This window comes from Arachis stenosperma, chromosome 4 (genome assembly GCF_014773155.1).
Source record: "Arachis stenosperma cultivar V10309 chromosome 4, arast.V10309.gnm1.PFL2, whole genome shotgun sequence".
Taxonomy (NCBI): domain Eukaryota; kingdom Viridiplantae; phylum Streptophyta; class Magnoliopsida; order Fabales; family Fabaceae; genus Arachis; species Arachis stenosperma.
In genome coordinates, this window is record NC_080380.1 from 9,749,058 (window position 1) to 9,763,619 (window position 14,562).

The 14,562-nt window shown below is 35.8% G+C and overlaps 2 protein-coding genes across 12 annotated transcripts; both read right to left on the reverse strand.

Annotated features, from left to right (window-relative positions):
• Positions 1–4,483: 4,483 nt before the first annotated feature.
• On the reverse strand, positions 4,484–5,086 carry LOC130974567 (uncharacterized). The gene has a single exon (XM_057899438.1). The coding sequence runs from the start codon at positions 5,084–5,086 to the stop codon at positions 4,484–4,486; it is 603 nt and encodes a 200-aa protein (XP_057755421.1).
• A 3,627-nt stretch (positions 5,087–8,713) lies between these two features.
• LOC130975986 (pentatricopeptide repeat-containing protein At1g73710-like) lies at positions 8,714–14,096 on the reverse strand. 11 transcript variants are annotated; one of them, XM_057900703.1, is made up of 7 exons: positions 13,829–14,096; positions 10,402–13,549; positions 10,155–10,298; positions 9,985–10,045; positions 9,466–9,498; positions 9,300–9,366; positions 8,714–9,111 (listed from the first exon to the last, which is right to left on the reverse strand). In XM_057900703.1, the coding sequence occupies exon 2, from the start codon at positions 13,401–13,403 to the stop codon at positions 10,482–10,484; it is 2,922 nt and encodes a 973-aa protein (XP_057756686.1). In that variant the 5' UTR covers positions 13,404–13,549; positions 13,829–14,096; the 3' UTR covers positions 8,714–9,111; positions 9,300–9,366; positions 9,466–9,498; positions 9,985–10,045; positions 10,155–10,298; positions 10,402–10,481. The 11 variants fall into 11 exon arrangements, with proteins under 11 accessions (XP_057756686.1, XP_057756682.1, XP_057756688.1 ...); XM_057900699.1 differs by having other exon boundaries at positions 9,466–9,508; XM_057900705.1 differs by lacking the exon at positions 9,985–10,045.
• Between the last annotated feature and the right edge of the window lie 466 nt (positions 14,097–14,562).

Consider the following 14,562-nt stretch of genomic DNA (forward strand, 5'->3'; position numbering starts at 1 on the left):
GTTAGAGGTACAATTTTGTCCCTACAAGTTTACAACTCTTTTGTTTTATTTTATTTTTTCAATTTGAAAAATTATGTAATTTGGTCCATAAATCCACAAGTTTAATGTTTTTTAGAAGTTATTATTTGAAAATTAATCTGAATTAAATAATTGTTCATTTGTTTGTACAAATAAGTTCAACATTATTTGTTTTCCCCAGACACATTCAACATTAATTGATTTTCTATTAATTTATCAATTTATTTTTGTTAATCTTGCTAAAGTAGGCAAATAATTAAGCCAAAAACTACAAGATATTCAATTGAAATAATTACATTTAAAATTCAGATATACTTAATAATCCAATTCTAAATTAATAAAATGGAAAGCTCCATTTTTGAACATTGCAAATATGAAGAAATAATTATTTATAATACTCTAGTTGAACAATGAGCACTTTTTAATTTTGTTATGGAGATTAGAATGTGGTAGGACCCAGTATGGAGAGCAAGCGTGCTTTACCTACCTATGGTGTTAGCGATGAGAAATTGGACGGTGTAAATTGTTCTTGACTAATCGGACAGTCCGAGCTCCTCGTGACAAAACGGACGGTCCGAGTTCTTCCTCCCCAGCCACGTATCGCATACGTGTTACTCCCCACAAACGGTGCCCCTTTAACCCAACACACCCCTTCATTGCATACATACCCACCCAGCATCCATTCCTCCTTCTTCTTCCTCCTTGAACTCTGTCTGCTTCATCTACTTTACTCAAAAAAATTAAAATGTCAAAGAAACAAAAATTTAAAAATGTTGATCGTCTTGAACTTCACATTGTAAAATATCTCAACTATTCTGATTATATAAGTTTATTTGTTAAATTTTATTTATATTTTAGAATTATAATTATTATTTTTAGAAATTTAATTATAATTATTGTTGTTAGAGGTTAAACTGAAGAAGATATATGTGACTTAATTATTATTTTTATTGATAGAAATTTATAAATATATGTTTAAATAAAGTGTAAATATAGTTGATTCTTGTTTAGAATTTTTGTAATATAATAGATTAGTAATAAAAAATACTTTTTTAGAATTTTTTACAATAATATTAGAAGTTATAATTAAGTAGTTAGCTGTTATAATTAAGTTTAGAAATTTAGGAATATATGTTTAAATAATAGTTAGAAATATCTATGTTTAAATGTAGTTAATTCGTGTTTAGATTTTATTGTAATATAATAGATTAGTAATAAAAAAATATTTATTTAGAATTTTTTGTAATAATATTAGAAATTATAATTAAGTAGTTAACTGTTATAATTAATTTTAGAAATTTAGGAATATATGTTTAAATCATAGTAAGAAATATGTGTGTTTAAACGTAATTAATTCTTGTTTATAATTTTTTCCAATATAATAGGTTAGTATTAAAAATGACTTGTTTAGAATTTTTTATAATAATTTTAGAAATTATAATTGATTAGTTAACTGTTATAATTAATTTTAGAAATTATAATGTTATAAAGTATAGTAATTTTTTGTAAGAATAGATAAACTAAATTGGTGTATAATTTTTTGGAATAATGTTGATAATTTCGATTAATAATTAGGATCTGTAAAATATAATGTATTTGCGTTTTCGGTAATAATTATTTGTTTATTGTTAACCTTTTAATTGACAGAAATATATGATTGTAGTTGAGGTTTTAATATTATTACAGACTACAGTGGAACATTATTAGTTAGATTGAAATTGGAAGTATCTATTAGTTCTTATTATTTGTAGTAAGTTAGAAATAAGTTCTAGGAATATTAATTAAATTTAGAAGTTAAAATATTATTACTTAGTAAATTGGATTCAGTAAAATTATTTGTTTTAATTAGATTTTTTAAAATTATTTATGATAGTTGTGGAATTTCAATTAATATTTGCTATTCTTTTGTAGAGTTCACGGATGTTGACATGTGATCATCCTGTCCCTTCGGATCGATACAATGAGAGGGTGGAAGAACATTTACGATCTACTGGTTTTTACCATGTGGCCCAAATTGGAGTAGTACAATGTCAGAAAGCACTGATAAATGCTCTAGTCGAAATGTAGCACCCAGACACACATACATTTCACCTTCTAGTTGGTGAATATGCTGTGACACTGGAAGACGTGGCTATGATTCTCGGTCTTCTGACAGATGGTCTTCCAGTCACAGGGATGACTCTGAGTAGTTTTGAAGCCTTAGAGGTGGAGTGTCTACACCAATTTGAAATTGCATCGAGAAAGTCAGACTGTAGAGGAAGATGCATAAAACTGACATGGCTACGGGATTTAAAAGCACGGTTACAGTTGACTGATGAAAATAGTATACCGGTGTACGTGAAGTACCACATTATGTTGTTGATCGGTACGATCTTGTTTGGAGACAAGTCTGGGGCATCTGTGCACTGGAAGTTTCTGCCTCTGCTCCGTGATTTTGCTAGTATCGGACAGTGCAATTGGGGATCAGCATGCCTAGCACACCTGTACAGGGCGTTATGCAGGGCATCACGTTTTGACTGCAAGAAAATCGATGGTCCACTAACACTTCTGTTCGGTTGGGCTTGGATTCGCCTACCATATCTAGCACCGGCTCCTTGGGAACCCCGCAGTTTTTCACTTGCAAATAGGTAACATTATCTTACATTTACCTCGTATCTTCATATTAAGAATCCAATTGTGTTAATAAAATAAGTCATATTAGGTGGTGTAACTGGGAGCGTGGAGACCGAGTCTATAGATATCTTAAGCTTGCTCACTTTAGGAAGGCCTTGGATGATCTTCAGGAAGGCCAGGTATGTTTTCATTAAAGTAGTATTTGTTTCAGGTTTAGTGATATTGTTATTTGGATTATAATCATTTGTTTGCTTTATTTTTTCCAGTTTGTGTGGGTTGCATATGCTGTTGATTGCGTTGATCCGGACATAATTCTTGCAGACATCTACATGCACTCGGTTGTGTAGAGTGCTACGGTGTTGTTGGTGTCTTTTGAATGTATTGAATGGCATGCAACTGATAGGTTTAGACAATAGTTCGGTTTCGTACAGGGTGTTCCTCATCAGGAACAGAATCTAGACAAGACACACGGAGAAGTCTTGACTGGTCCTAAAAATCTTAACTGGGCCACAGCCACGACTCATTTATTTTGGGTGATGCAGTGAACAAACAGGTATAATCACGTTCTTACTGAGTTTCCCATGGCTCCACAGCATCCCTTAGATATTTACATGTACTGGTACCGTTCAAAATATGGCAATCACTTGAACTTCTCGGATCTTGTGGTTCAAGAGGATGTTGAGGGTAATCAGGTTATGGATGATGACAATTAAGAACATGAGCCACAATCACCGTCACCTCCACCTCCACCTCCACCTATACCTCTACCTCAGTTCTCAAGTCAATATGTACCTCAAACACAGTTTACTCCATTGTTTCCAATACATCAGCAGTATTGGAGTATGCCACAGTTTAACTCAGGAGACGGAGCTTCTTTTAGCCAGTTGCTTGGGTTCATGGCTTCAGATGCCAGCCAAGCACAATATGTCCATCAGCCTGATTTCATGGCGGGTACGTATTCCTTCGACGTGAGGCATCCATGTCGCACTTCCTCGGGTGTTTATGGAGGGTTGGTATCTGGTGATTCTAGTAGGAGTGACGGTGGTCGAGAAATTCTTAATAGTCAAAACTCTCACTGTATTTCAATGACTCTAATTGAAGAAAATGCTAAGACACTTGAGTATGAGACTAATGAGTATTTAGTGGATGAACCAGATGACGAGGACAAGGAGGAGGATGAAGATGAGAACATGGACGAGGATGAAGAATCACGTAATGATTCAGGTCCTACTATTGCTTTACTTGTTTGGTCAATTGATGTTATTATATTCATGTATGGTTAGGATAATTATATTACATACTTGTTTGGTCAATTGATGTTATTATATTCATGTATAGTATTTTGGTAAGGATTGATTATATTATGACTTGCATGGTCTGATTCATTAGGATGATCTAATTAATTAAAGTGTATACAGGTGAGGCATGTACTCCAGATGAGATAGGCAAAGGCTACAATCTCAGGGTTGATCTGCCACGTCGTAGCGCTAGTCGATACACTCCGTCTGTGTTCAATAAGGCTGCCAAGAAATGCAAGAATCTTGTGAAAGGTGTAAAGTGGGCAACGAAAAAGTAGTTATGGTGTAGTTAGTTTTCTCTATGTATCAGTTAACTTTTCTAAGTATCAGTTCATTTTTCTATGTATGAGTTAACTTTTCTAAGTACCAATTAACTATTCTATGCTTGAGTTAACTTTTCTAAGTTTCATTTAACTATTATATGTATTATTACTATGCATGTGATGGAATACTTGGACAAATTATAATGTTTCAAATATTGTAAAATGTATGGACAAAATCTAAAGTTGGATATTTCATAGAGTAGATTGATATAAGTTACAATGTTTCAAATATCATAAAATATAATTATACTGAGCATTATTGTCGGCACTTGCACCAACTGCCTGACGGCACCTACTATGACTGTGTCCCTTAGCCCCAAATTGTCTACATCGCCTAGGACGACGTAACATTCGCGTGTCCATCTCATTCAAAAAGCGCGTCATCCTGGGGCGACCTTTGGTAACACGTCTCAGGTACAGATTCGGTACGAATCGAGTACCGTTGTAAGCAGGCCAGGTAGTAGGATTCCCGAGTGGCCTAAACCTAGCTCGATAAATCCGTCTAACTTGGTCCATCTTGTAAACGTCATGCACATACACTTTCCAATCTAGTCGTTGATTTGCACAACATGCAAACACATGTCGACAAGGAATCCGGTCCACCTGGAACTCACCACAGTCACATCGTTGACGACGGAGGTCGATGGCATACTCCAGTCCACTTGGCATCTCACGCACTTCAAAGACCTCATTCTGCCTGTCGAAGTAATTAACCTGGATGTTTCCTGCTGCAAGTTGATTTGCATGCAATTTTGAGGTTACAAGCTCAGAAAAAAACATGGTCAGCATTAATCCAAACCTCCGCCTCGACTCTTTTCCGGGTGAACAACTCATTAAGTCTGTAGAATGTTGCTTTCACAAATGCAATGATGGGGAGATTGTGTGCACCCTTCAAGACTGAGTTGATGCATTCCACTAGGTTTGTCATCATGTGACCCTATCGGTAACCACCATCGAATGCCAACGCATACTGTTCGCGGGAAATACGGTTTAACCAGTTAGTGTAGGCCTCGTCCCGTTCTCATAAACACTGGTAACGCACTTCATACTCGCGCACCGTCCTCGAATATCCTGCACAATATCAAATAACAAACAGAAAGAAAGAAGGATGACAAACACTAGGTTGTTTGCAACTTTGTCAATAACGAACTTTGAATTACTTAATGTTACCTATATTCACGACAAGCTTTTGTAGGTACGGTGCCTTGAATTTTCTCAAGAAGTTCGACTCTATATGCCTGATGCAAAATATGTGGAAAACTCTAGGAGGTGACCAAGCTCCGTTACTGCGTGCTATAGCTGCATTCATGGATTCGTGTCGGTCCGATATCAGTCCCACAGCATCCCAAGTCACAACATATTGTTGCAGGTTACTAAGAAAAAAGTGCCACGCATCAGAAGTCTCTCCCTCCATAATAGCAAATGCAATTGGGACGATATTGTTGTTACCATCCTGTGAAATGGCCACTAACAGGCAACCCTTATACTTTTCATACAAGTGAGTCCCATCCACCTGGACAACTAGCTTACAATGTATGAATGCTCTAATGTAAGGGTAATAGCTCCAGAAGACTCGATGCAATACCCGGATATCACTTACCAAGTCATCGCCTTGATATGCAGCATAGTCTCAAAATGGACGACAGCTGATGGCTCCTTATGACACATGGCCTCAAACCAAATCGACAACGCTTCGTATGATGCTTCCCAACCTCCAAATATTTTCTCTATTGACTTTGCTTAGCCACCCAAGCTTTCTGATAACTGACGGTATAGTTGAACTTTGACTGCACTTCTGCAATAACTAATTTTACCTTTAACGAGGGGCCAGCCTCAACCAACGGCTTTATGGCTTCTGCAATTGTATTCGAATCCAGCTTCGAATGATCCTGAGAAATGGTGGCTCTGATACAAGTGTGACTGCCGTTATACCTCCTTATAACCCAACAGTACTTTCTGCTGATCATGCTAACTCTGATAAGCCAATCACACCCTGACCCGTACTGTGTACACTTGGCATAAAATGTTAACGACTCCGACTTATACACCCGATAGTTTACACTTTTTCGGAGGGTATACTCTTTCATTGCCTTAACAACAGCTTTCCTAGAAGTGAATTCCATCCCCATGGCGAATTCACCATCTGCGACAATTGGAATTTCTGCCACGACGGCAACCACACCATAAGTATTTAAAACACGATTATTTAATAACCAAAATTAAAAGTAAATCAGTACTCACTACATCAATAATGATATAAATAAACTTTTCATTAGGTTATTATCTCAATTTTAATACACATAAATAAATACTGATTAATAAATACAAATTAACTAAATAACTAAAAATAAATACTAATCAACTAAATAACTTAATAAATACTAAAATAAATACTAATTAATAAATGCTAATTAACTAAACTAAATAAACACTAATTCCTAAATACTAATTAACTAAAATTATTATCTTAAACTTAACTAAATAAACACTTTTACAAATGCTAATTAAGTATATTTTCACAAGTCATTTAACTATTTGGTCCATCAATCAATATCAACTATTACAAAATTCTAATCCTTCTTATAAATATAGACAATTACGTACCTACACTCATATATTCCGGAAACTCCGGAGCATGCATGGCTTCCAAATCCAAAACTCGCATGAAAAATGGCTTCTCAAACGGTACTTCATTTGTGAGTGCATTTGCCACGTCTATCACATTCGGAGCCACAGTGCCGTTACCTTGATCTTCATCTCCGTTTGGACCAACAACTTTGTAATTGCTTTCGAACTCTTCCTCAGTGTCACTATTGTAACCTTTCCGTACAATATTTCAGTCGGCTTCAAATAGTTCGAATTCAATGTACAACTCGATGAACGATATTTGAACACGACTTTCAATACACATTGAAAACATCTCTTGCATACTCGCTTCGTCCGTTATATATTTGGTTTGAAATTGAACGAATCCACCAAATACTGGTATGGGATATCTGTATAAAATACATGATATTTTTCTTGACACCTCCGAATCTATCTTCTCACAAATCACACCTTTGAGCTCTTCAAAGGAGATTGTAAAGGGAATAACAACATCTAACGGATCTTCACAAATAAATTTTACTCCTTCAGATGTTTGCAACAAAATCTGACCAAAATAATATACTTTCAAAAGGACTCTATCATCCATTTCTCTCACTCACTTAAACAGAATCAGAAACTTTACTATTAATTTTTTTTCATACCCAACAAGAGAGATACAGGACCATAAGAAAGAAGAAGAGCAAATCGAAGAAGATGAAGAAGATTGGATCTGATAAGCTATTTACGCGTTACACACGACCTAGCGACTTGTGTAAGCTCATTCAAAAATAATATATAATAATCAAATTGGACCGTTCGATTTGATTTTCCGAAAATAAAAAAAATTACTACATATACAAAACGGACGGTCCGATTAGCTTCCATCAAAATTTAAATCTTCCCTCCATGAAAAACGGACCCTCCGATTTGTTTACAAAATTTTTCCCCCAGAAAAATCGGATGGTCCGATTTCTTCATACCAAAGCTGAGCAAAAGCTGTCCCATAAATTTGTCTAACACCTCTAAAGCCCATAACCAAGCACAACACATTCACAGCTTCTATAACCAAAAAAATGAGCCAACAATGAGAGATACGAATAACGTGAATAATGAGTTGTATTCATGCTCATTAACTATCCAAAAAATTATATCTAATTAATTTAAAATTTAATTTTTAAAATTAAAATTAACTTTTTTTTTTTAACCTATTGTTAAGTTGTTCTAAAAAAATGTTATTTTTCTATATTTTCTCAATTACAATTTAATATAAAATTCATGATTATTCAATTTAAAAGGAATTAAGTACGTAAATATGAATAAACAACTATGCTAAGTGTTTACAAAAATATCAATCACCAAATTAATTATTAGTATAAAATACATATTAAAATAAAAAATATATATTAAAAATAAATTAAACATATATATATACAAATACGTAGTAATTGTTTTAATAGTTTATTTTTAGTGTGCAAATAACATTTTAGATAGAACAATATAATTTCTTTTTGTTAAATATTTGAAAATTTAATAATTTTGTAATTTAATTTTTATATACTGTCATAATAAAACATTTACATAAACAACTAGTCGTATAATCAACTAAAAAAACAATTAAAAACTAATACTTAAAAGGTTATCTAAAGTCTAAATGTACAAATTTAATTGAATAATTAAAAAATATTTTATACGGTTAGTATATGAAAACTAAACTCTTTCTTCTATCCCTTAAAATATCACAAATTTTCCATTTAACCCTTCTATTTATCCTATATTCCATGCCAACTAATCCAAGGACTAAAGAGAAACAACAATACTTTTTGAGGGACTAATCCGAATCTGCATTGCAAAAATAAATGTTTCATAAACAACATATTTGTAAAAGATTTGAGCTCATTTTCCAAACAATGCCTTATTCTTTTTTGGCGTGCAAGTCCAAATCTGTTTGCAATGGAATCAGAAAATATTTGTGGCATGAAAGGGTAAAGAACATCCAATTCAGCAGGGCCTCAAACACACATGACACATCTAATGTTGGCTTGTAACCACACTCAATCGGTCTACCACTTCAAAATACATTCATTTGCAAGCCAACTTTTAAAATTAATTGCAGCTAATCAGAACGGGGTAGAAATTTCAGCACAAGAGAACCTCTTCAATTTCTGATCTTTCTATCAACTTTTTCCGTCTACAAGGATGAATGATTCATTGCCAATTCCAAGATCCATAAGAGATGATGTGTCGTTGTCGAGCAGCACAGGTAATGGAGAGCCCTGCAAATTCAAAGACATGGCACTACATCAATACAAACTATATTCTAGTTTTCCAGCATATCAGTTTGAAAAGCTTTGCGACGATCAAGGGAAAATGAAATGATTTTTCAAGATTAAGTAGCCGGTAACTGAATCAGGCAATCGTGATTTGAACACACGTGCTATTTTTTTTTTAAATGAAAACAAACCTCTTCTTGAATAGCTTCAATGACTTGAGCTTAAAAAAAAAACTCACAGAAATTTCAGCTTACCAACCTGAGAAAAACAAGTCAATTAGAAAAACTGTGTTAGGTCTAAACAGGGTGAACATTACATTAATAAAAGAATAGATCTTTGTAAACGGTTGCTTCTCACCTATGGATGCTCCAACACACTTCAAAGTGATAGCTGCATATCCCTATATCAAGTTAATGAAATATATCGCAAGTTTAGGATTTTCAATTTATTTATTTATTTCAAAAAAGGATCAAATGCACAATAATTCAATCAGACTACATCCATGTGATGGAAAATTTTTTGTTTATAAATAAATTTCAGCGTCAAGGGTCAGTCTTGGGGTTATGGTAAATTATGAATTCATAATCTGACTACATCTATGTGATGTAAAGAAAGCAGTTCCAGAGGAATATACACACAAAAAAATGTGTTTACAAGAAGCAAGAGACACAATAACTCAATCAGACATGAAAGACACGCTCAAAAAATACTCAGTACATAGTTTTTAGAGAAATCTTGCAGTGTGATCAAAACGGTTCGATTTCTAATGTTTATTCGGCTGCTCTCCATAGTTTACAAATGGGTACTCATGAGAGGATATCTAAGTGTACAGCCGTTAAGATATTTAACAAGAATAATGAACCAAAAAAAATGTACCAGTACTCTGCTAATATTGATTCCGATAAGATGTAGCTCTTCAATAGCTGTCAATGATTGTCTAAGCCATTCAACATGCCCAGTTAAACATGAAACATTTAGTGGCTCCTAACAAACATGATGGGAATTTAAGCAGCAAATATAAGCTGGGGAAAGATATAGAAAGGAACCTGCCAATCTACACCAGTATCATTTAAAACTAGAATACGGATGCTTTCCAGTGGTGGAAGTTCTGATTTATATGGTGACACTAAGTTGTTAGATAAGTTGAGATCCTGCAAAGCAGGTAACTGTTCAAAAATTTTGCCAACATCCTGCAAAAACATAAATAAAAAAGATACTGAATAATAATTGTTGTCAATCAATATATTTCGCTATACAAAATAAGCAGAAAGAAATTTATATATGATCACTTACATTGTACATACATAAATTTGTCTCCCCTAATATACAACCACCTGTGGATTTAACAGACCTCAAAGAAGCTTTCATCAAAATCAATCACAATCACTTCCATTTTCACTTTCAATTTTGCTCTCAACTTCATTATTTTCTTCCAAGTTGAATGTGATTTTCATCTCTTGGCCAACTAACTCAGCTAGGTCCTTTCTATTGCAAACTTTGTAACCATCTATAATAGCCTTGAACAAAGACTTGCATGGCTCGATCTCTCCGCCTCTTAGTTGGGTAAATATCCGTTTCACGCCTTCAACCATGCCGGCTTTTCCATAACAACCTACCATATTAATCTGAGTCACAATGTCCGGCTCCAAATGCTTATCCTGCATTTTCATGTATGTGTTCAAGGCCTTGTTGATTTCTCCAGCCGAACCATATGCATAGATTGCCACATTATATGCATAGGAGTCAAGATCAACCTCGGATTCTATGAATGTCTGAACGGATTTAAGTGCCAAATTGTGCATACCAACTAAAGAATACAAAGCAGTGATTGCAGCTTGTCGCGCATAAGGCTTCCCCTCCTTCAGAGATGACTCCAACTGCACAACTGCTTCAATTGGAAACCCTCCCTTCTTTAATACAGTGAACAACACTTTAAAAGTTCCATCATTTGGCAAAAGCTTCTTAGATATCATCTCATGTATTAGTTCACCACACTCATAAAGCTGTCCATGAGTGGCATAACAAACCAGTACCTTATTATATGAAACACAATCCCTCAGTAAACCTAAAAGCCTCATCTCCTCCGCAATCTCAATGGCCTCATCAATCCTTCCCACATCTTTATAAAGATACATCATTGTCACGTATGAAATCCCGTCTGCCCAGCCCTTTTCTCTCAAATTCTCGAAAGCCATCTTGGCTTCAGATACCAATCCAAGATCTGCAAAGAGACTGATCATACTATTGCACGCGACTAAATCAAGACCACCTTCCAAGCTCTGCATCCGTTCATAAATCGCTTTTACTCCTTCCAAGTTCCCAACCTTACAATAAGACTTTAGCAAGGATGTCAACACAACTAAATTGGCAGATAATCCGGATTCTTCCATAATGTTGAAATACCTAAGTGCCTCCTCAAGACTACCGTATTCTGCAAATCCGTTTATTAAGGATCCATACACAACCTCATTTGGTTTTACTCCCGCTCGTAGCATTTCCTGGTACACACTGACAGCATCAGAAAGCTGACTGAGACGAGCATAGGATGCAATAACCGCAGAAAAAGTCTGACAATGCGGCTTAAATGCCATCCCTTGCATTTCAACCATGAGATCTCTTGCCTGATCGACTAAATCAGCACCGGATAACATCTGAATGAGAGAATTATAAGTGCAACCATCAGGCCAAGTCCCATGATTCTTCATTCCCCTGAAGAGAGAAACAGCTTTGTTGTAAAGTTTTCCTTTGCCATACGCTTTGATTAAGACATTGTATTCTATGACATCCCTTCTCTGCCCTGGCACACCTCTTTCCCTATAAAACACATTCTCGGCTTCAAGCCAATGTCCCTTTTCAGCAAAAGCATCCATAACTGCAGCACATATACTTGATGATGGTACACTGTTCATTAGAAATTTCTGAAGCATATCATTTGCTTTGTCAAGGGCTCCTTCATTAACATACATCTTGATGATACCAGGAAGAGAGTGCTCATCGACAGAAACAAAAGATTTCTCCATTTCATCAATCAAAGTTTCCACAGCTTGAACCATATTCTTTGAGCATAACGCACCAAGAAGAGCTCTGTGAGTTACATCATCCGGAAAGAGCCCAACATCTCTAATCCTTCTATAACAACAAAGAGCAGCATCAATATTCCCCGAATTAGCATACAAGGACAGAAGGATATTGTAAGTTTTCGTATCAGGGGATATACCCTTTTCTTCCATTTTATTAAGCAGAGATTCGGCTTCCAACAAATTACCATGACTTCCACAGATAAAGATCATAGTATTAAAAGTGATTGTATCCATTGCCACTCCGGATTTTAACATATCAGCAAAGACTTCGGCAGCATCCTTTAGTCGTCCGGCCTTGCCATACAAATCTATCATGGTATTGAAAGTTGAAGTCAACCGGGGTTTCTGGGGACCAAACTCCTTGTTTGATGAATTCAAAATGTTTCTCCCACCCGTCTTAAACAGCTCGGTCGAAAGGAAATGCTTGAAACTAATAGGCATCGATCTAGAACCATTCGTAGCAGTAACTGATAGAGAATCCAAATCAAGATCATCTAACTCAACCCTACCATCACACCAATCCTTGTAAAACCTATCTGCCCTATCAAACTCTCCCACATCCTTCAACACCTTAACAATCGTACTCATTGTAACCTCATCAGGAAAAAAACCCCTCAACCTCATATGCTTAATCCACAGAAGTGCTTCTCTAACAAGACCTGCTTTCCCATACACATCAACAAGCATGCTATAAGTGTTATTAGTAGGCGAAACCCCGTTCTTCGCCATTTCGATCCAGAGAAGCCTCAATTGGTCCCATCTCTGAGCCTTACCAAGAACTCTAAGCACAACATTATAGTGAATCACATTGGGAACATACCCTCTCTGTGACTTAAACCACTGAAAAATCTTAACAACACGCTCCCACCTACCCTGTTCCCTAAGTATAACAGTTATCTCTTTAGGACTAAGATTCTCAGAGAAAGAATCAAGGGTCGCTTCAACATCAACAGAATACTCTAAAGATTTCAAAATTGAAGGTAAATAACTGCCATACCCCTTCTTCTTCTTGCTCTTCCGACCCTTTAGGGAGGAAGAAGGGGAGTTTGTGGGTAAAGATAGATGACAATGAATGCGAGGAAAGTGCGATTTTGTGATGGGGGTTGGCAAATGGCCCCAGTAGTGAGGTTTTGTGATAACCTTGGCAACAAAGTTTGAAGAAATTGAAGAAGATGAAGAAGGAGGACTTACAAAAAATATGTCTGAACATGACATGTTATGCTTTCTTTGAAGTAATAACGAACCCAGAAAGAAGAAGAAGAAGAAGGAGGAGGAGGTAGTTGGCGTCTTGGTGAGGGCTTAAGGTGGGAAAACGGCGACAGAAGCAAGATTTTTCAGTGGGGAAATTCGCCTGCGGTGAACTTTATAGTAGAGAACGGTTAGATAATTTGATGTATTGAACTTTATACTTCGCAGAAATCACAGCAAATCACAGAAATCATACATAATCACAGCAAATTACATAAAGCACAGAAGTCACAACAATGCTATAATAATTAAAATCCCAGAAATCCCAAATTTAAAATCACAGAAATCACAGCAAATCATACATAATCACAGCTGAGCATATTACATAAATCACAGAAATCGCAACAATGTTATAATAATTAAAATCACAGAAATCACAGAGAGGGAGTTACCAGAAGGAAGATGCTGACGACGGCTATGAAAAACGACGAAGACGGCGACGCTCTCTTGAACGACGACGACGGCGACGCTCTCTACGCGAAGACGTTCTACTAGTCGGGGTGAGGCGCGCGACGCGACGTTCTCCTCGTCTGCGGTGACCTTGAGAGTGAGAGGGGGAAGCAGTGAGAAGGGGGAGCGCGGCGATGGGGGGAGGAGAGTGGCGGACGGCGGTGAAAGGAGAAGTGGACTGGAGAGAAGAGATGGAGTGAGAACCTTAGAGCGAGGGTTACTGAGAGGGACAGAGGGGGAATCAAAATTCAGACATATATATGTCAAGGGTATTTTAGACATTTTAGTAACGGTATTAAACGGGTTCCATAGGAATCTCTACCCGCTCCGCCAATAAACGGGCCCGGGTTCCTGTCCCCGCCCCCCGCCAGAAAAATTGCCATACCTAGTTTTGTGTGTTTTTTTTTTCTTTTTCTTCCTTCCTTACCAATCATTTGTGTTTCATGACTTTGTTATTGATTATAGAAGTTACAATGAATTTCTAACTAGGTATATAATAATTCATTTCATTAATATAATTAGTTGATCCAAATTATAAATTTAAATTTAAAATAAATTAAATTTTTTTTATAGAAATAGAATGCTTTTTTATTTTAAAAGTTTCAGACACATTTTTGTGAGGGATAATAATTAAAACAATTTTTTATTTGTAGGCAAATTTAAAAAAATTATGTTG

Bases quoted from the DNA above. Each gene is read 5' to 3' on its own strand.
- LOC130975986 (XM_057900700.1), bottom strand. From the start codon at position 13,403: ATGTCATGTTCAGACATATTTTTTGTAAGTCCTCCTTCTTCATCTTCT.
- LOC130974567 (XM_057899438.1), bottom strand. From the start codon at position 5,086: ATGAGTTGTTCACCCGGAAAAGAGTCGAGGCGGAGGTTTGGATTAATG.